We start from the raw sequence: 22,011 nt of genomic DNA, 5'->3' as shown, positions 1-22,011 counted from the left end.
CCTTGTTTAAGTCTGGGAATTCACATTTATTTAACAATTATCGACCTATTTCAGTTCTACCTTTGTTTTCTAAAATACTGGAAAAATTAGTTTATAAAAGGATATTAAAACACTTGACAGAAAATTTGATCTTATATGATCACCAGTATGGCTTCAGAGAGAACATGTCTACAGAAATGGCTCTTTTACAGTTTGTCGATAAAATCACAAAAAATTTGCATGAAAAAAATAACACTATTGGTATATTTTTAGACTTGTCGAAAGCATTCGACACAGTAAATCATAATATTCTTTTAGCAAAATTAGAAAATTATGGTATTAAACATATAGCCTTAAATTGGGTACAAAACTATTTGGAAGAAAGAGAGCAATTTGTTTATGTTAACAATCTGAGCTCAAGTAGGGGAAAACTTTTATGTGGGGTACCGCAGGGGTCCATTTGGGGACCTCTATTATTTCTAATTTATATCAATGATTTAAGAGTTGTTTGTAAAAATGTTACGCCACTCATGTTTGCAGACGATACATGTCTTCTATTATCTCATTCTAACATTGACACATTGATAAGAGAAACAAATGAAGAATTACAAAATATTTCTGAATGGTTTAAAGTAAATCAACTCTCTCTTAATATAGAAAAAACTAACTTTATGATTTTTAGCACAAAAAACAAAGGAGACTGTCAGGACATAGAGGTATCAATTGATGGTTTAAAAATTAGCCAAGTGAACCAAATAAAATTTTTAGGTGTTATTGTTGACCAAAAATTAACCTGGAAATATCATATTCAACATGTTTGTAGAAAAATAATGAAATCTGTTGGTATACTGAGTAGAGTTCGCTCTTTAATTGATATTTCATGTATGAAAACATTATATTACAGTTTAATCTATCCCCACATTCTGTACTGTAATATTGTTTGGGGTGCAACATGCCAAACATATCAAAATAAGATTTTATTAATACAAAAGAAATTCTTAAGAATTATGAGTAATTCAAATAGATTGTCATCATCTGCTCCGCTTTTCATAAAATATAACATTTTGACAATATTTAATGTTAACATCTATTGCATAAATGTCTTTATGTACAAGTATGTGAATATGATAAATATTATGCCCAGAGCTTTTAATAACTTTTTCATGTATTCTTCGGATGTTCATGCCTATTCCACAAGGCACTGTAAAGATTTTTATCTTCCTTTTTGTAGAACTACAGCCAATCAATCTACACTGAAATACAGAGGGCCTTCCCTCTGGAATCATTTAGACCCCATTTTAAAGACTAAAACCACTCTAAACTCTTTCAAAAGAGAGCTGAAACTAATGTTAACATGTAAATAAGTTTATTTTGTTAATTTGTTATATTGAAATGATTGATGTATTGATTGTATTGTCTTGTTTTGATCATGTAATTTTATGTCCATTTAATGTGATTTTGGGGAGGTGGTTTTATAAGACCTCATGGTCTTCTCACTCTCTCCCGCACAGTATTTTCGTTTTCTTCTTTTATGGATTTGTAAAGTTGTATTTTAAATGTTATATGTGCAAATAAACCTTCAACCTTCAACCTTCAAGAGTAGGCCTAACCCATGAAGAGAAAACGACTGTGAAGCTTTGGGGGTGTTGGACTCGATTTACTCCACCTGTGTTTTGATCATCGTTCTGGATCTGATCAAGGCGTAGTCTTTGACAAAAATGTGATTTTCTCAACTATTTTCTCAACATTTTAACAAAATGTTGTCTTTCTTTATGAAACTTACTGACATTCGAGTGTTGATAAAAAGGATGCATGAAGCTAATCAAATGTTTTTAAAATTAAAGTACAGTTAAAGGTATTTTCCAAGTATAAAAAATAACATTTGAACATATTAGTATACTGTAGGCCTACTGCAAATGCAAAAATTGTATATAAATAGTAAACTATAAGTATAATGTTAAGTTCACATAAAAAAAAAAACCTTGTAGAACAAAACTACTAAACTAGTAGTTTACTGAGAGTACACTAAAAGAGTAAAAATAATATATAAATGGTAAACTATAAGTATGATGTTAAATTCACTTAAAGAAAACTACTAGTTTAGTAGTTTTATACTACAAGTTTTCTTTAATTGAACTTAACATCATGCATATAGTTTACCTTTATATATTATTTTTACTCTTTTAGTGTACTCTCAGTAAACTACTAGTTTAGTAGTTATATACTACAAGTTTTCTTTAAGTGAACTTAACATCATGCTTATAGTTTACCATTTATATATTATTTTTACTCTCTCAGTAAACTTGTAGTATAAAATTACTAAACTAGTAGTTTACTGAGAGTACATTAAAAGAAAGCTTGTAGTATAAAACTACTAAACTAGTAGTTTACTGAGAGTATACTTCAAAGTTGCAACAAGTATTAAAATAGTAAACTACTAGTATACTCATAAGTTCACTTGCAGTACAAATGAGAAACGTAATTATGAACTAGTTGTGCACTTAAAGTTTACTACGGTTACACTTATAGTACACTTAAACATATACTTTTATATACTTCAAGTGGGCCAATTTAGTCCCAAGCGGTATTAAAATAGTACACTTACATTAGTATACTTACTACATAAAGTATACTTAAAAATATACTTGGGGTGCTTCTCAATTCTTATTTGTGCATCCTCGTTTCCTCTCCTCGCTGCCAGGAAAAGACGCGAGGACGGAGGGATCGAATGAAAGCTTTTTTTATACAGTGGAATACTTGATCACTCGAGCGTCACTTCATCGCGTCATCAGCAGCGCTCAGAGGATCTGCCCTCATGTTGTTGAAATTTGTTTATTTAAGAAATTCATAATAAATAATAATAAAGAAAGATACCCTGTTGAAATATGTGAGGTGTGTGGTTTATATAAACTGCAAAAGTAAAGTATAAATCAAAATTATTGTGATCGATGTGAAGGGGGAGGAGAATTTATACGTGCGTCACGTTTTAGTCGATAAAACTCTTCCGCATAGGATGCACCTGCGTATCCTAGCTCATGACTCCTCAGGGAGCCTCCTCACTCCTCGATCCTCGACTCCTCGCGGTGCAATTAGAGAATTGAGATGTCCTTCAAAATGGCTGTGCTCGATCGGTTTCCGGGTCATAGGATGGAGGACGGAGGAGAGAGGAGACGAGGAGGGATATTGAGAAGCACCCCCGAACATTACTCAAGTATACTTCATAAAATTAACTTGAAGTATACTTTTTTTTCGTAAGGGTAGTCATCAATGCCATGAATGTGCTGTTAATACTGATTCTGTGTGCAGTATAAACTAAAGTACTGGAGTGGTTAATGTATTTATACCGGCACATCAAACAAGTGAAGTGAAGTCTAAGTTAAACTAGTTCAACTGAGTAGGAGGGTATGTTCAACCCCTTCTACCTAAGAACCTAAAACAAATGTGTTTATTTTGTTTTCTTTGTCTCTAGGTTGGGACAGCGACATGTCTTCCATTCAGATGCTGGTTCACCTTTTGCCACCCTCAAGTCAAGGCCGCAAAAGACCGGGAAAGATCTCAGCGAGAAAAACAACATTTTATGGTGCATTACCCCAGAAAATTGGACCACTGCTACATTGTTGGTGCATGCGTTACAAAGCGAAACATAACTTTTTAAAAAAAGCAGTTGAAAAGCTTTAAAAACATAATGAAAACATTAGCAAAAAAATACCAGTGCCAAATGGCTTACATTTGGCAAACATTTGATCCAAATGACATGAAATTAGGTCCTGGGAAAATGGCTCCCTTGAATGAAATGGAAGTTGGTGCTGAGATTGCTGAGAAACTTAATGTACCCATGTGGACTAAGGTCCTAAATGTGAAATGGGTTATTAAATCGGTGAAATCGGTTAGGGTTAGCGGTTTGTGTTCAAGTTCAAAATGACATTCCTGTATTTCATGTAATCCAGAATATTGTTATCAAAGATGAGCAGGTCCTTTTCATTACAACTGCACTAAAACCTTTTTGTTTAGCTGAACATATCCATGCTTACACATGCTGCACATACCACAGAAGCACCTTCTGTTTTGGAGATTAGGGATATTTTGCACGACGAGTTGTTTGACATTCTTATGTCTTATGGTTGAGATTCTGATTTGTTTATTGTACCATATTGTTTCATGTAATTCTTCATCTCCTCTCTTACATTATCACCATCACAATTTTCTATTATTTTAGTATGATTGTTTTCATTATTTATTTATTTTATGATCCCAAGTGAATAAAACACGTGCTAGATTTTTATTTTATTTTAGTGTTTAGTATTATTTAGTATTTTTTTTAGGATCACAAGTGAATTAAGTGTACGTGTAATATTGTTTAAACAGGTGCTTGAAAAATAAACATTTGAGCCATGAGTATGTTGTTTATTTTCAGACTGAAAAGTAAGTTTTTCATTTATATTTTTAGGACTTTTTGAGGGTAAAACATGAATGGTGTAATGAAGAATACAAGTTAGTTATTCTTTATAGTTTACTCAAAATTGATGCTAAACAACTCTGCAGTAGAAGTAAATTGTGGCAGTCAACTTCTTGTAGCTCTGAACTGAGTAAAATAGCATGAGAGTTGATTTAAAAAAACACTAAATAGAGTTAAATATCATAGGAAAAAGTAAAATATTATCACTAAATTAAGTATAATTAACTCTGGAAAAACTGCTCTATCAAAAGAGTAACTTTTACTCTTTTCAGAGAGGGACCAAATGTTATCTGGCATTGAGTAAAATTTTCTTCAACTATAGAGTAAATTTTACTCTGACAAATTTACTGTGCAGGAAGCTGCTCCTCTGGAAGCACTCCTCGTTCCTCGCATCCTTGCGGTGCAATTAGAGAATTGAATGTCCTTCAAGATGGCTGAGCTCGATCGGTTTCCGGGTCATAGGAGCGAGGTAACGAGGAGGGATATTGAGAATCACCCAGGGACTTGAGGGGGAAATTCTTACCCGGAACTTCATTTAGACCCTGGTTCCTGTGGTCGAAACACATCGAGTACCACCTTAAAGTTCCTAGTTCCTGGGGAAAGTTCCTGCGGTGAAAACGCGGCTTTACATTCCATGTGTAGTGTTCTCCCTATAGCCTTGCCGTATCCTACATCCAAGACTTTGTAACGACTGAGACAATCAGACACATAACTATTTGTTACATTTAACAAATAAGCTTCAAAGCCTTATCACTCTTAGGAATGAAACATCCCCCTAAAAGAGACAAGAGAGCAGGAAAGGTTTCAGTTGCCAGGGCGACGATCAGATAAGATGTCTTTATTGCTGCTGTGACAAATGTGGTCATGTGGTCAGGACCTGAAAGACCTACAGACCTTGAAACACTTTCCTGCATTCATTTATTGACAAACTGATCCATATATCCGATTTACTGTCTTGTGTAATGTATTTTAATACTATTATTTTTTGATACTGTGTATTTTACAATAGAATCAATGGTCAATGTAACCTCACCTATACCATGTTTGGTCTCTATAAATTGGCACTTTGAAGATCGAAATGACTGTGTACATGATATGCTGATAGTAGGGATGGGACGAAATATCGTTTGACGAAATATCGCGATACAAAACGTGACGAAACGCATCGAGGTCGAAAAAAATGGATCGCGAAATAAAGATAGATGGCACTGCTGCATGATTTGCGTAGTATATGTAATAAAATATGTATATTTTATTGACACTGGAACAGTATGCATTCAAAAAGAATGCTTATTTAATTCAATAATAAATATTACAAAAAGTTGGCTTTAGCTAGATTCGAACCCCAGTCTCGGTGAACACCTGCAATTCGGTTGTTAAGTCGTGACGTAACCACTCTCCGATAACGCTCTTTCCGGGTCCAAAGTCCAGGTCCTCTCTACCTACCTACCGCTTTCGCCAGTGTTTTGGTTATTATTGAGTGTTTTTACAATGCCGCAGTGCTGTGTCCCGTGTCCCGTGCCCCGAGCTAACTCACTTCAACCTCGTAAATCTTCTTTTTCATTGATGCCTGGACTCTACCCTTAATTATGCCACCTGAGGGATGAGCTACACTAACCACTCTGTTGGTGTTAAAGGAATTTAAACCCTTTTTGACCGCCAAGGGTGCCTCACTAAGAAGGACGTGATCGTAAATAAATTTACAAGTTCCACCATTGTTATTTCTGGACGAGAGGAGCGCTTGGACCCGGAAAAGGCTAAACGTCACGTGTGACGTCAGACTTAACAATCGGATAGAAAACAGTATAATATAAATGCGTGATTTTCCCACACGAAGAAACCGGAAATTGTATCATAAGACCTATGCTGAGGAAGACATATCTCTGAACGTCACATTTCACCTTTTCTTTTCGATTTTCTGCGTTTTTCGCATCCACAGCCTGTATTTTGAATGGTGTTTGACAATTCAGAGCCACCGTGCAAGCGAACTACAAAATCCAGCTGTTCGGTTCTGTCTGCCCAGCGCTTCCGCCGGCCGTGTGTGTGTGTGTGTGTGTGTGTCCATACCTTAGACATACTGCCAGTCTCTGTTCAGGATCGATTGGTTCACGGAAATTGGTCGTCTTCTTTTTAATATGTGGCTCCAGTATCGCTAGCAAAGCATCAAACTGTTCCACTGACATTCTGAGGTAAATTTTGAATTGCTCGGGATAATTTCGCAACTCCTTGATAAGGAGGTGAAACTCTCCTTCCTCAGGATTGGATGGACCCAATATTTTCCTCTTTCTTTTTCTCTTTTTAAGAAGAAAGAGGGCAACGAAATCATCCTCACTGCTTGACGAATCCATTTAGTATTTTTTTGCGCAAAGGTTTAATAAATACGCATCGGACTCAGTGTGCAAGGTTTCCGTGCGTGACGAATTTTAAGGCTGACGAACACGAAAAAATGCATACGAAAATTTCGGACTCAGTGTGCAATGGCCTTAAGACTGTCTGTAAGCTATGCCATGCTGTCATTCCGTACACCACATCCAACACATCCAACATGAACCACCACCTTCAACGTCACCATAATAAAGTTGTTGTTATACAGTAATATTTTTTTCTTTTTTGATATCGTATCGTGACGTATCGTATCGTGACCCTGGCATATCGAGGTGCATCGTATCGTGAGTTTAAGTGTATCGTCCCATCCCTAGCTGATAGGTGCGCAACATATTAGTATTACACAAATCTTTCATAGGCTCTTCATCAGTAACCAATCCAGCTGCACATGCAAATGAGCACGCTTAAAACAAAGATCCATAAATCAACAACACAGTCTGTGGGGACCCCCCACCAGGGAACATTTCTTAGAATTAATAAGCAATTAACACTGAGTGTTCACAGGACGAACAGGTGGATTGATTGTAATTTTAATTTGACTACATTACGTAAATTCTATTAACTGATGCAAATATTCATAATGAATTATAACAATGAGTTATGATTGATTATTAATATTTCTTTACACTCTGATGTGCCAGAGGTCTTGATATAAAGAACTCTTTGATGTAACTTGAGCAGATCAAAATGTAATGCTGCAATGAACACTTTTCATTCACTTTATTTGACAGTAGTAGTCAATTTAGTATAATTGAGGGCCAATTAAATTAATTAATTAAAATTTGTGCCATTGTATCCTGAATTTGCTGGCCATTTTTGCCTCAAGCCACAGTTCATTTCAAAACCTGGCATGCACAGTATTTACAAAACATTTATGGTACTTTAAAGGTGCTGTATGTAGGATCCAGCGGCCTCTAGCGGTGATGTTTCAGATTGCAACAACAGTGCTCGTGCGCGTGCTCAAACTCAAGAGCGCGAACTCACCGGCGGCCACACTGAGACTTTCAACACAACGGAGAAAGCATCACACAACATGCTGGAAACTCATGTAAACTCCCACTGCAACATTACCATAATAGGCTACTTTTATCAGCTTGACATAGAACTAATGCTCCATGCTCGTACCATGATAACGTTACATCGACTGTATTTTGCCGACATGTGGTGTTATCTAGCATTATTTTACTAACTATTTGTGTATCTTTCACAATCAGCAATGTCAACATAGGTCAATGAGTGAAAACGAAAACGGTTAGTCAACTAGACTGGACAATTTCAGTGTAACAATAAGACAGTAGGAAGTAATATTACTGTACTGAACATGTCTGGAAATGTGTATTATAAACAATATGATAGTAGTGGGATGAGTGACGTTAGACAGTAGATCTAGTACATAAAATAAAAGTTACATCCTAAAGCACCTGCTTTTTGTTATCATGGAACAGTCTTTTGTATTCATTTCATGTCTTATGTATGTTATATTTTACCTTGCTATTTCAAAACGGAGGTCTCTCCATAATTCAAACGCTCTGCCGATGTTGATCCGTGTTTTCGTCCTGAGTCGATCAGATTGACGTTTGGCCTGACGAGCTTCAGCAGATATATATATATATATTTTTTTTTTTTTTTTTTGGAGTTTGTGTTGGAGTTTGTGTTGGAGTCTGTGTTGTGCTGGAGGCAGGTCGTTTTTTGGTGTTATCAGACTCCATGTCGTTAGCTGCAGTGCAGTTGCAATAGACTGTAGGCTCGGGAGCGCGCATGCACGTCACATCCGGTGGATTTCGCAGAAAATCCGACCCGGAGACTACACATAAAAATAGGAATACTGGCCTTCAGAGGTAATAGCAAAACACGAAAAGTGGATCAATGTAATGTGTGATTACAACCCCTTCACAGACGGGCAATAAAAAAAGGATTCATTTTATAAAAAAAGTTACATACAGCACCTTTAAGTAAAAATAAATAAAAAAATAAAAAATAATTGGGTAAAGAGATACATGAAATGAAGGAGGAACTATGTCACAATATACAATTACCAAATAAAACTGAGAAATGGTCAGTGAATAGATTTAAAAGACTGTGGGATGGGGTGAATAAAAATGTCTTGTAAACTTACGTTCATATTTGTTCTTTTACCATATATTGATAACAATTTATTCAAACTCCATTTGAATGCTGTCACAGTGTCACATTTAAGATAAAGACGATTATAAGGAAGATGAGGTGAGAGGCGTAGTGGCTCTACTTGCAGCGTAACATTTATCAAATAAAACAAAAAAAGAACAATACAAACTAGAAAGAAAATATGAAACAGTGTGGTAACTAAGCCACAAACAACACAACACAATGAACAGAATGAACTGAAAGACTGAAACACAAGATAACGGTGACACACGGACACTACTACTGTTCAAAAGTTTGGGGTTTATAAGCAAAAGTTTATAAAAATGATGCTTTTATTCTGCAAAGATGCATTAAATGGATCAAAACTGACAGTAAAGACAAAATAGCATATTATTTTTTTTATTTTTACTTTCTTTTCATCAAAGAATCCTGAAAAATGTATGATGGGTTCCACAAAAATATGAAGCAGCAAAAACATTCAACATTTATGATAATAAATATTTCTTGAGCAGCATATAAGAATGATTTCTAAAGGATCATGTAACACTGAAAACTGAAGTATGGGATTATAAACTGAAATAATATTTCACAATATTGCTGTTTTTACTGTATTTTTTATCAAATAAATGCAGCCTTTTTGAGCATAAGAGACTCCTTTCATTAGCATTAAAATCATAACATATTAAAACTTGGGTTTGTGTGTGTAGCAGTTAAAAAAAAAGATTAGCTCTGAATTTACACAGAATTGGACAATTTAAGGCTAATATTTTCTATCGGCCTAAAAAGATCATCCCTACAACTGAGTTCTTCGATCAAGCATTATTAATTATGGATATGAGCTCTATGGAGCTAACAATCAGTTAAGCATTATAATCATATTTAATTAAACAATTTAATTATGTATTCTAAAATTATTCCCATAGTTTCTGAATGTAATAATTCCACTGGCGAGCTTGACAAACCCAAGAGTGGTTTATTCAACATAAACTAAATACAAAAACAAAGGCATGGCTTGGAATTCAAGTTACAACATCCAAAATAAATACAAATATGTATTTTTTTCAGCCTTGCTTGGTTTTTATTATCCACTTGCATTACCCACTCAAAACCCCAGTACAGTGCAGTGAAGCTGAGGCCACTGCTGTCACATCACTGATGGCCATTCAGGCTTATATTTAGGATATTACATGGTATGTCGAATATTTGTCAGATTGTGATTTAAAAGGTAAAATCTGCTGTTTGTGACGTCTTACTGTTCATGATGTTCAAGATGCTCATCATTTTTGTATAATTAAATACGAAGAAGAACTCAAAAACTGCTTGCCAACCTCACATTTCTAAATAACTTCATGTCACAAACATCTGTCAAAATCCTCTGTGGACTGTGTGAAGCAGCATATATTTCGATTTTTAAATGGAATACTTTTGATTACTCAGAATCTAAATGCTCCTTTTTAGCACTTTTGGTATGTCAATAAATGCACAGGCCAATTGACTGACTATAGTAAGTGGTTTCACAAGAGTTCTGTGAACATTTTCGAGGTATGTGGTTAACTGCATATCGCTGCAGCCAAATCCAAACAAGACGCCTGTTGTTTGGGCATGGTCAATGGCAAATCTTAACTGATTTGTGTATTTTTAGGCCTGTCTTGGATAGAAATTTTCTTAAATCCACAAATCTATGCATGCAAATTAATCCAGGCAGAGTTGTCTTTGTGACAAACAATGAACATTTTATTCATTTGTGAATTCAGTTAACTTTTGTGAAACTCCTATATATATTTGTGGATCTCTAATTTGATGATTTATGAATGTGCTTAATTTCTGTGAATGGTTGTACATGTGTTAATTGTCTATTTATTTGGGAAAATAAACTATTCTAACCCCATAGCAATCGGATAAGCTAAAAGCAAAAACCCAGGCAGCATTTGAGCATTAATGTGACATTTGAACTTAAAGTTCCCCTGTAGTCAATCATTTTATTCCCTTAAAACTCATTTTTGATCACCAAAATTACATATTTAAATGCTTTTTCCTTGAAAAATATGTCCTCATGCCATAAAATAGCTTGAATGTATCTCTACACCCTTGACTAATTTAATATGCGCGGTTCTATGAATATGCAAATGAGCCCCGTCTCCACTCACTCACTCAGCTCAGAGATCCACTCGGTGACGATCACACGTTGACCTGATTGGTTACAAGGTAGTTTGTGACGTTAGAAACACCAGCGATTTCTAATCGTGTTTTTGAGACTGTCTTTGGTTCAGTTTTAAGGAGAAAATACTCTGCAATGGTGTTGACTTATAAATTTGCACATGTCTTAAAGCATATTAAAAAAACCACATAGACATATAAACAACACTGAAAGCTTGATTTTCACCACAAGGGGACTTTAATAACAAGCTCAACTCAACATCACTCATGTTTAGCTCCTTTCAACTGCTGAAAATAAAAGCTCACTAGATCTTCATGAATCAAAAGTGCCATCTTTTTTATTTTAAGTTGCCATGAAACAGGAGTTGTTTTAGTCTTTTCTTCCCTGTTATGATGTATATCCGAGTGAAACGACCTCTGGAACAAGAAAAATGTAGGGCGGGACTTGTTTTTTATGCAAATTGATTGGATTGAGTGACAGGTTGTCCTGCCCTTGTGCCAGTAAACATCATTAGAAAGTAAAAGAGATGTCACTGCAAGAGGGAGGGGAAGTTATATTGATTAGAATAACCTCAACCGACTGAAATTATAAAACAAATTTCATCTGCATTACATTCAGAAGAGCATCTACTCGAGACTAAAGGCCAGTTCACACTTCTTTTGGTCTGTTGGCCTTGGTGGGCCTTGGTGAGCATATGGAGGTAGGAGGGCAACAAGGTGAATCCACTGATCAAGTAATCCTGTTTACTGAGATACCTTCATCTGAATGATTTTTGAGGGCAGCTTAGATGTATCTTTCACTGCCTATGATATCCCACAATCCTGTGCGTTCAGTTCTCTTACAGTTGAAATGTGTAAATGTACACTTTTTCCACCTTTGATGTAATTTCTAGTGAGAAATTACTGTTGTAGTAATGAAATGTTCGCTTAATTATCACCAAAGCTATCTCTATTTTGTTGTTGATCATTTAACCGCTATGCTGCCTCTGAAGTAGGGCTTGGCAGTATATCGAGTTTGTACAATATATCAATATTTATAAACAATACAGGGTGAGGCAATAGCTAATGTTTATATGGATATACAGTAGTTTGATATTATGAGCGAAAAATAGCGGAGGACACAAAATGAGCTTCTGCAGGGTAACTGTATAATCCAATTTATCCTAAACATGAAATATGCTTTATATTAAAGGGTTGGTTCACCCAAAAATGAAATTTCTGTCATTAATTACTCACCCTGATGTCGTTCCAAACCCGCAAGAACTTCATTCATCTTCAGAACACAAATGAAGATCTTTTTAAGGAAATCAGAGAGCTTTATGTCCCTCCATTGGGAGCAACGCAATTTACACATTCAAGGTCCAAAACGATGGGAAAGACATCATTAAAGTTATCCATTTTCATTTTTGGGTGAAGTATCCCTTTAAGGGCTTAAAAATAACTCGTAAGACATAGTTGATGTGTATAGTTTAAAGCAGCTTGCCTCGACATGTGCTGTTTACTGTGTTTGAGATGTTTTCTTCAGTGCACAACTTACATTTCAAAAGTATATTCTCCATCTGTAAATGTTAGAAGGTCATGCAAATATTTACTTTTTGCTGTCAGGAGTGGACAAGCCTTATGCAAGCCACGCGATTCTCCGCTGACCTTCACAGACATCAGTAAATGAGCACCAAACAGGCAGAGCGCAACAGAATAGGAGCGCAATAATTCGGACTAAAATCTAATGGCTCATTCCGTGTCAAATCAACCAAATTCGGAAACTTCCCGGCTCAAATTTTAGATTTTGTTAATATTTTTTTCTGTAGAAAGGCAAACATAGGCTAAATAGTGAAGAAATCCAAAATATTAAATGTCACAGATGTATATTTAATGAGTAATCCACTATTTTGTAGAGAGGGGTCAAAATGACAATTTTCACCTAAGATTTGGAGCCAAATTAGAGGGTATAAAAATGATTTTAGAAAGATAGCAGAATCCATATTTTATTTTTACACCGAGATTGGTAGGTCTATTAGTTAAATCTGTTTACTTTAGCAATCTTTGTCTCACTATATGCACTTCTTATGTTCTTTACCTCAAGTTTGCATGCCTGTAACTCAAGAACTATTGAAGATATTTGAATATCCTTAAGATTCTGGTTCTTAACAAACTTTCCTTTTGTTAACTTAATTTTAAAGGCCCTCGATGGTTCAATCCCAGAGTTATGGAGATCTTAATGCGGCTCCATGAGTAAATTGGTAAATTGCACAAATTTTCAGTGGTCAAAAACTGTGGGTAACTTTGCATACAGCTGATGATACTTTTTTCTTTAAAAGAGGAATATCTGAAGAACAAATAATGTTGAAACTAGAAATGTATCTTTAACAATTCTTGGGTTACAAGCATCCTAACTTGAGGCAAAAAACACAAGAAGTGCTTTTTTGCCATTTTTGAAATGTCGTCATTGACGAATAATGAGACAAAGATTGCTAAAGTAAACAGATTTAACTAATAGACCTACCAATCTCTGTGTAAAAATAAAATAATGATTCTGCCATCTTCCTAAAATCATTTTTACACCTCTCTAATTTGGCTCCAAATCTCAGCTGAAAACTGTCATTATTCAGCCACATAACCCCCTATGAGTGAGGGATGGAGAGGAGGCGCGCTACAATAAAACCCTGGCCTCACTTCAATATTCTGTTTCACTTGGAAATACGTCACAACACTAAAGTAAAGTCGGGTACAACTTTCGGTTCACAGGGGCTTTAAGAACATTTTGAAAGTGCGCTGAACAACAATTTGCATATTTAAAAACATATTTATGTATTCTCCTGTGTTGGCATAGATTTACAAATGAGTTGCGCTACAAATCTTTTGAAATGGCGCACACGGAGTTCCCAGATTAACGTTATAAGCAAACCAAACTTACAGCATGCAGAGATGGGAGTTTGAGAAACCCGAGTATACTGCTCCACGCATATAAATGATAACTATCAAGACTATGTCCGACTTTTTGCATTCACAAACGCACATTATTGGAAACCTAAACAAACAGCACATGCAGAGGCCGAGTTTGTGTGGAGCAGCGTTAACTGTGAACGGAGCTGCGGTCATTTTAACATGTAATCTGCACGCATGTAAATAATTAAAGCGTTGTGCTTCTCTGTGAAAAAAATAAATAAATAAATTGCGCATTAATTTATTTAACTGAATTGCAGCCTTTGTGATTTCACAATAGCACTAAGCTATATTATGATTGTAAATGCTATATATATATATATATATATATATATATATATATATATATATATATATATATATATATATATCGCGTAGCCTTATTAAACTGTGTAATAATGCAGTTCATAGATTCTCGTCCTTGGAAGGCGCCACTTCCGGTATTTTACCGAATGCTCGAGTTCACAGTGAATGAATCCAGTGAACTCTATCTTTGCATGTGCTGAGTATATTGTTGACGATTACAGCATTTCACTAGATTTGTAATGAGACGCGTTTGTAAACTTGTTTTCCGCTAAAATAAAAGCTCGACTGCAGTTTACGTCAAAATAAAAGCTCACGGGTTTATCTCTTGCATTTAGCAATTAAGGCAAAACTAATTATGAACGCAGGGAACTACACTGCGACCAAAATGGTCGCATATGCGACCTTTTGAAATGCCATTGCGACCCTAATTTTGAATGGGTCGCAAATGTATCACTGATTATTTCACTGTTTTAGGCAATATGCTATGATTTACTATGAGCATTTATTAAAACAGAAATGTGTATTTTAAGAATAGGCCTACGTTTTATAACGTGCTCTGCGCATTCAAAACTTCAGCCCCACGACCGTTACTTAGATTAAAACGTAGCCTGTATCAGTGCTGCACGTCTATGGTGCTGCGCGAGCGGCTCTCTCTCTCTCTCACACAAACACGGACGCGCGCACACAGATAGAGAAGATAATTGTAAAATGAAAATTGACGGGCTATAGTTTACATTTAGTATTTAACGTTTTATATTTTAACGTGTTCTAACGTGTGCGTTCCTCAGCGCGTACATGTGAAGCTCACATGCACTAAAAGCCTGTCTACCAGTGCCTGGATACTGGACTAAGTTATCTTTCGAGTCGTATTGTGCTTATACTGTTAAATACACACAAGGTTTACATAAACAAAGTCGGTTATGTCTAAAGTGAAAGAAAACTTGAGAAAAATGAGTAAATCTGCTTGTCAAATGCGTGTATATTAGACGCTTTGCGCGCAACTCTTAAAGAGACAGTAGCAATAGTAAACACGCTGCCGCTTGTCCTTAAAGGGATAGGCTAGTTCACCCAAAAATAAAAAAATATCTCATCATTAACGCACTCTAATGTTGTTCCAAACCTGTATTAATTTCCTTCTAATATTTTTCTAATATTAATATTTTGAAGAATGTGGCTATCCAGTAGCTGGTCCCCATTGACTTCCATAGGAGAAATGTCACAGGGGTACATCAACTGTTTGGTTACCCACATTCTTCCGAATATCTTTTATTTTCAACAGAAGAAAGAAACTTATTCGAGTTGAAAACATCTTGAGAGAGTAAATTATGACAATTTGAATTTTTAGGAGAACTATTTAACGTTAATAAAATAAGTATCAACGTATAATTTATACAGTGAAGTCTATTTTGTTTTATTTTCATATTTGTTAATTTAATTACTTTCTTCAATGCTACTGTTAAATACACCTACTGAAGCTGAAAACATAAAACACTGTTATTTAATTTGTATATTAAGTTGTGTATGTGTAATGTGTATCTTTGATCTTAATATTTAATAACAAAGAAAATAATGACAAATATTTTTATCTTTGCCCCTGTCTGCCATTTTTTAATAATATGTTTTGTTACCTAAGGCTTTGTTTTTAAAATATGGACATTAGTTTGGCTGTAATGCTCAGTCACAAAATAGTAAAACCAACATAAAAAATAATCGTGATAAAATCGTGAAACGATATTTTTGCCATATCGCCCAAAAAAACCCTAATTGGAATAATAAATTAAGTAGCCTATCTTAATTGTACACAATGTTCCTGTTATTTTTTTTATTTTTTTTACTGTTTTATGCCATAACAGCAATATTAATATCGGTTATTATCGGTATTGACCACAATTTTCACATCAGTGCATCACTACTTAAGAGTTCAGGAGTCTGCCCATCTGTGCCCATAGCTTGTTGAAATCCATTTAGCAGAAAATCTATCCCATTCCCAACCAATGTTAAAGAAAACAAGAAGGCATGTGGTTTAAAAGATGGCAAGTAAAATAAAAAGCACATCTGTATGTAATAGTTTCATTATTGTTCATTATTATCCAGAGCGGCTTACTTTAAATAATTTGTGCGACCAAATCATGTTTTGCGCCAGTAACTGAAAAAGTTAGTAGCGCAAGTGCCACCAGTGGAAAAGGTTAGTGTAGTTCCCTGGAACGTTTCATTTATTTTTCAGTGCATTTGTTTTACAATATATGGCTATTACTGTCATGTGAATAATACTATATTATTAGTAGTATTATGTAGTGTAATGTAGACTGAGACACTATGTCACAACTAAGGGTTGTGTCCCATTTAAAGTTCAGGCACAAGTCAATGCACTGACTTTGTTCAAGATACACACTGATTATGGGTTGGAGCTCTTAAAATCGTAATCTCAAAGTGCACCAGATTTATGAATTTAACTTTAAATTGTACAAAATTGTCTTCCTTTGAGGCCTAGGTCCATCCATCACAATTTCACTAAATCCTGTGGGAAACGCTGTTAAATGTTGATTTTGTTTTCGGTCGTGATTGTAATGCATTGCAATTCTTCTGATGATCATATTAGGTAAGTTATAGCTCACGGCTGGCTGTGTGTGCCACCATGCTTGTTTAAACGTTCAAGCTGAACACCCCTATCCACATTGTCAACATTATGTGAATTTTTTTTTTTTCTATGACAACTGTTAAACAAAGACTGAAAACTAATAGAGACAGAGAATGGGGGATCCTAGTGTTCTCAGCAATGTCAAAATAAAAGTCCTGCTTCTATTAGCCAAACTGAAAAATTATTGGCGATAAAAAAGCAATTTTAAAAAAAGGAGCCACATTTTGGCCAGATGAAAATGTAAATGGAAACAGTTAAAGCATTTTCAATTAATCATAACAGGCTTATTCCTGAGGGTGAACTCAGTTTTTCAACTTTGGGCAAGCATTTTTTAAATGTTTCCCTAGATTTCCATATCGGCTGAAAGTCTTCCCACATGAAGGGCAGAGGTACGGCTTCTCTCCAGTGTGCACTCGCTCGTGCACTTTCAAGGCTCCTGAAACTGTGAAACTCTTTTCACAGTGTGAACACTTGTAAGGTTTTTCTCCAGTATGGATTCGTTCATGCACTTTCAGTTCACCGGCTCTAATAAAAGTACTGCCACAGTCCAAGCACTCGTAGGGTTTCTCACCAATATGCGTTTTCTGATGGTCTTTAAACCCGTTAAGCCACAGAAAACTCTTCCCACAAAAAGAACACACGTAACGCTTTTCTTCTTCATGAATCCTCATGTGTGTCTTTAAGTGAACGGCCAAAAAAAACTTCTTATCACAGCGCTCACAGCTAAATGGTCTTTCTCCAGTGTGAGACAGCAAGTGAGTTTTGAGATTGCAGGCCTCTGAGAATCTCCTGCCACACTCAGAGCACTGGTGTAATTTCTCTCCAGAATGAACCTTCATGTGCCTTTTCAAGCTGTTTTGATGTGTGAAACTCTTCCCGCACAACATGCATGCGAAAGGCTTCTCTCCCGTGTGAATTTTGGTGTGTTCCTTAAGACCTTCCTTCTGCGTGAAACTCTTTCCGCACTGAGGGCAGGTAAAAGGCCTCTCACCGGAGTGAATTCGTAAGTGCCTCTTAAGGTCTCCTGAATTTGCGAAACACTTTTCGCACTGAGAGCATGTGAACGGCTTCTCTCCAGTGTGAATCCTTATGTGTCTCCTAAGGTCTCGTTTACATGTGAAACTCTTTCCACATTGTGGGCAGGTGAAGCAGTTTTTCAATTCTGTTCTTTCTGGTGAAAGATCATTTTCAGATTGGGAGCAATTAAGAGATTTTTCTCCAATTATGAAATAATTAGATTTCTGAACCTGCTTTTTCTCCTCCACTTCATTCTGTTCTTCACTTTGCTCTTTACCTTCCACCAGGTCTAAAATGAACACATGAAAGAGTTAAAAATCAATTAAACTGACTGTTAGAGACCAAGTGTTTATTTTAATTGATGTTTCATGTGCTTAAAGTTATTTATGCCATTTTCATGGTGATGACATTAGATATGGTTGAAAAACAAACTTGGTGACCATGAAAACTTCTGTTCTCCTTATTTAATTTGTTAATCATGAAAGAAGAATGGAAAGAATAAAGAATGATCACCAACCTCTTTGTTCCTCTCCATCTTCATCTTTTATTCTGCATGCTTCTGCATCACTCATGTCTTCACTATCATCTTTAATAAACTCCATCTTTACAAGAGTATACCAAGTGTATATCCTGCCATTCACAAAACAATCTCTAGCACTTCACATAGAGCTGTGCAATACTACATTTAATAATCTACAATAATTTCACGTTACTAGCACATAACAAACTTAAAACCAAGTCAAAACTTCCTTGCAGTTTTATATACGACCAATGCATTTGCGTTCAAAAGCACAAATCACTCCTTCCGCATTTCTCGAGCCCGAGCCGCGTATGACGCATGCGCGAACGACGTCACAACACCACAACGCGAAGGATCAAAATAAAGGTCCGCCAAAATGCATACTTGTATACTTCTTATACGAAGAAGAAAATGTCATCCAATAACAAAGAATAATTGATTAACAAATATATATACTTCTTTTTTTGTTGTTGTTGAAAAAATGAGAAAATGTTCAAGATCCTCTAACAGATGTACTGTTTGCACAACTGACATTTCTCTTGCAATATTAAGTGCATTTGCATTTAATCATTTAGCAGATGCTTATGTACAAAGCTACTTACAAATGAAGAGAACAATAGAAGCAATAAAACCAATAGGGCAACAATATGCAAGTGCACATACAACAATATACATACTTTATAAAAAATTATAATGATATAAATGAATATATAAAGGTCTGCCAAGGCAGAACACCAGTGAACAAATGCACTCTAAACGGCTCATAAATTCAGCTCACTACAGTTTAAAGTCATGAAATCAAAACTGACAAACTCTTATTTGCTATGGAATATTGCAGTGTTTATTATAAGTGAGTTATCCATAGACATTTTATCTTCATATTTCTTTCAGTAAATTATTTGGTTTTAGACAATGCAAGAATCAAGCACTCTGTAAAGTCTCCTCCTTTTGAATGAGTAAGAATCGCTAAAAGGTTTTTTTTTTTTTTTTTTTTTCAGAATAAGAGAGTACAGTGCTCAACCAGCAGAAGCTGCACAGCAGGATCTACAAGACCAGAATTGGCTAAACAAGCAGTGCAACTTTATGATGCAAATTCTCCATTGGCTGAACTTTACCACTGTCAGTAGTTGAAAATCAGCATTTCTTGAAAGTAATGGACAACAAATACACACCCATTGCAAGGAAAACAAATGTGAGAAAATGTCACCACCCAGCAAGCAATAGCCGTCATTTCACCGCCTCGGTTAACTATAGACCCCATATAGTCCGGCTATGAGTAAACCGCTTCGAGCCAAAATAACCTTGAATTTGGTTACATGCCGTTTTTGCCAAAATAACTTGTGAGATGTATGATATTCTATCATGTAAGCAAAGTCAACAGTGATTAAAATGTGTTTGGTTTCATTTCTTTGACATGTGCTATGCGTAGCCTGTGTGTCTATTCTTGGGCTATGGTTAGACTTCTATTACATTTTCACTGACAGCCCAAATTTTGCCTTGTTTTAGCCTAGACGTCAGGGCTGTGTTTGGACGGCTATTAGACGTCTTTTAAAAGCAAAATGGCTTGCTGGGTATTAGTATGGTGGTCCCCACTGTACTGGATTTAAACACTCATCTGCTCCAAATATCAGAGTCAAGAAGTCACTGCCGGCCATTAGCCAAAGCCCTTCGCCAATCACTGTTAAAGAGCTTCTCTGAGATCTTTGTGAGAAACAAAATGGTTGAGCAAAATGGGAAAATGGACCAGTTCAACCATAATGTCTATTTCTTGGCAACAATGCTTGACCATCAGTTTGACCTTAACTGGGTTGATTCAGATGTAATCAACAGCGAGAATCCAGTTTGGGTGAAGAAATTAAGAGAGGATCTGAAAAGATCACTTATAGATTGCTTTAATAATAACCTACAAATTATTTGTCTGCATTTTATTCTTTTTATTTGTCTACCATATAGTCTGTATATTGCAGAGCATAAAATATGCGTACAATAATGGTCATTAGGTCCCTAAATCCAAATAATGCATTTTAATGTATTATTTGTGCATGTGTCGTATTTTTCAGATATTTTGACTGCAGATGTTGAAGCTACAGCAGATAAAGAGATGCTGATGAAACCACAGACTCTCCTCTTGACAAATGCCTACAACTTCTAGCTCGCTATGGAGCCCACAAGCAGCTGAGCCTCTCAGCGAAACGAGCGGTTTGTGTGAGAAAACGAACAGTATTTATATCGTTGTTATCTCTTGAAAACAGCACACGTCTAAATGATCTGACGGCGCGGGCGGGTATAGATATATACATAGATGTCGCCTTGGCTACTGCAGTTCATTGGAACGAAACCGTAGCCAAGCGACATCTAGTGTATACATCTATACCCGCCCGCGCCGTCAGATCATTTGGACGTGTGCTGTGTTACAAGAGGTAAAAACTATATAAATACTGTTCATTTTCTCACACAAACCACTCGTTTCGTGTCTTAGGCCATCAATGTGTACTTACGATGGGGAATTGTTTGATTTGGACGACGGGGAATTGTTTTAATTTGGACTCTGTGCTTGTGTTTTGATACAGTGACCATCGACCTGCATTAAATGACTGACAGACAAGAACGGTTTGACCTAAAAATATCCAAATTGAAACTACTGCGGAAAAAAAGACACCTACATCTTGGATGCCCTTGAGGTAAGCTAAAACATACCAACATTTATTTTCAAAGTGAACTTTAAGCTCAGACACATAAGTACATTGATGCCATTCAAGACACGGACACAAATACAACAATTAAATGTTGGTCTACAAACAGGGAGAGATTCCCACAGCTCCACTCTCTGGCAGTAAAAGTGTTGTCTATACCAGCCTCCTCTGCACAGGTACAGCGTGTCTTTAGCAAAGATGGCCTCATCGTGAGACCACATTGTGCACACCTTAAATGGTCACAGCGCTTGTATTACTGAAAGGCAATATGACCCTTGTTTAGTGCTTGATTGTGTTCGCCAGTTCATTACAGTATGTTACAAGATCAGAGCTGTGCTCAGAAATGAGTTTGTAGTCATTCATAGACAGATTTAGCACAGTAATAAAGCATGAAGCTTGCTGTTATGACTTGCTGGTAGATTTAACTCTCTCAGCCTATCTAAATGTGGGGGAGAGGCGTCAAATAATTGAAATGTCAGCTTGAACTGGAGGACTCAATATGGTGTGATACAATAATAAAACAGGTTAATTTGTATTTTCATACACTTTCCCTTCTTTGAAACCATTTTTTGATGGGAAACTAGTTGCGGGTCTGTTGATGTGTAGTGAAGTGTAAGGTTATTTGGGAGTGTGACCACTAGATGGCATGCTTGTGCAACAGGTGGCTGAATCTCTGAGTTAGCAGTGTTGTTTAGCCCGTGTTTGGTGGCAGATCTATCTCGTGTGTTCCTGTGTAAACATCTTAATAAAGACACGTCAAATGTACAATACTGATACAATAATAAAACAGGTT

General features: G+C 36.0%; 1 protein-coding gene across 1 annotated transcript; it reads right to left on the bottom strand.

Annotated features, from left to right (window-relative positions):
- Positions 1–15,778: 15,778 nt before the first annotated feature.
- On the bottom strand, positions 15,779–18,836 carry LOC308695748 (uncharacterized protein). The gene is made up of 2 exons (XM_081373936.1): positions 18,523–18,836; positions 15,779–18,294 (listed from the first exon to the last, which is right to left on the bottom strand). Exons 1-2 carry the CDS (start codon positions 18,605–18,607, stop codon positions 17,291–17,293), a joined length of 1,089 nt encoding a protein of 362 aa, XP_081230062.1. The 5' UTR covers positions 18,608–18,836; the 3' UTR covers positions 15,779–17,290.
- Between the last annotated feature and the right edge of the window lie 3,175 nt (positions 18,837–22,011).

Source organism: Scardinius erythrophthalmus (assembly GCF_964197995.2).
Source record: "Scardinius erythrophthalmus genome assembly, chromosome: 9".
NCBI classification, from domain to species: domain Eukaryota; kingdom Metazoa; phylum Chordata; class Actinopteri; order Cypriniformes; family Leuciscidae; genus Scardinius; species Scardinius erythrophthalmus.
Note: the sequence above shows the minus strand (reverse complement) of the source record. Positions and strands in the feature narration are given on the sequence as shown.

Bases quoted from the DNA above. Each gene is read 5' to 3' on its own strand.
- LOC308695748 (XM_081373936.1), bottom strand. From the start codon at position 18,607: ATGGAGTTTATTAAAGATGATAGTGAAGACATGAGTGATGCAGAAGCA. The intron at 18,295-18,522 runs GTTGGTGATCAT...TGTTCATTTTAG, and splicing joins AGATGGAGAGGAACAAAGAG to ACCTGGTGGAAGGTAAAGAG.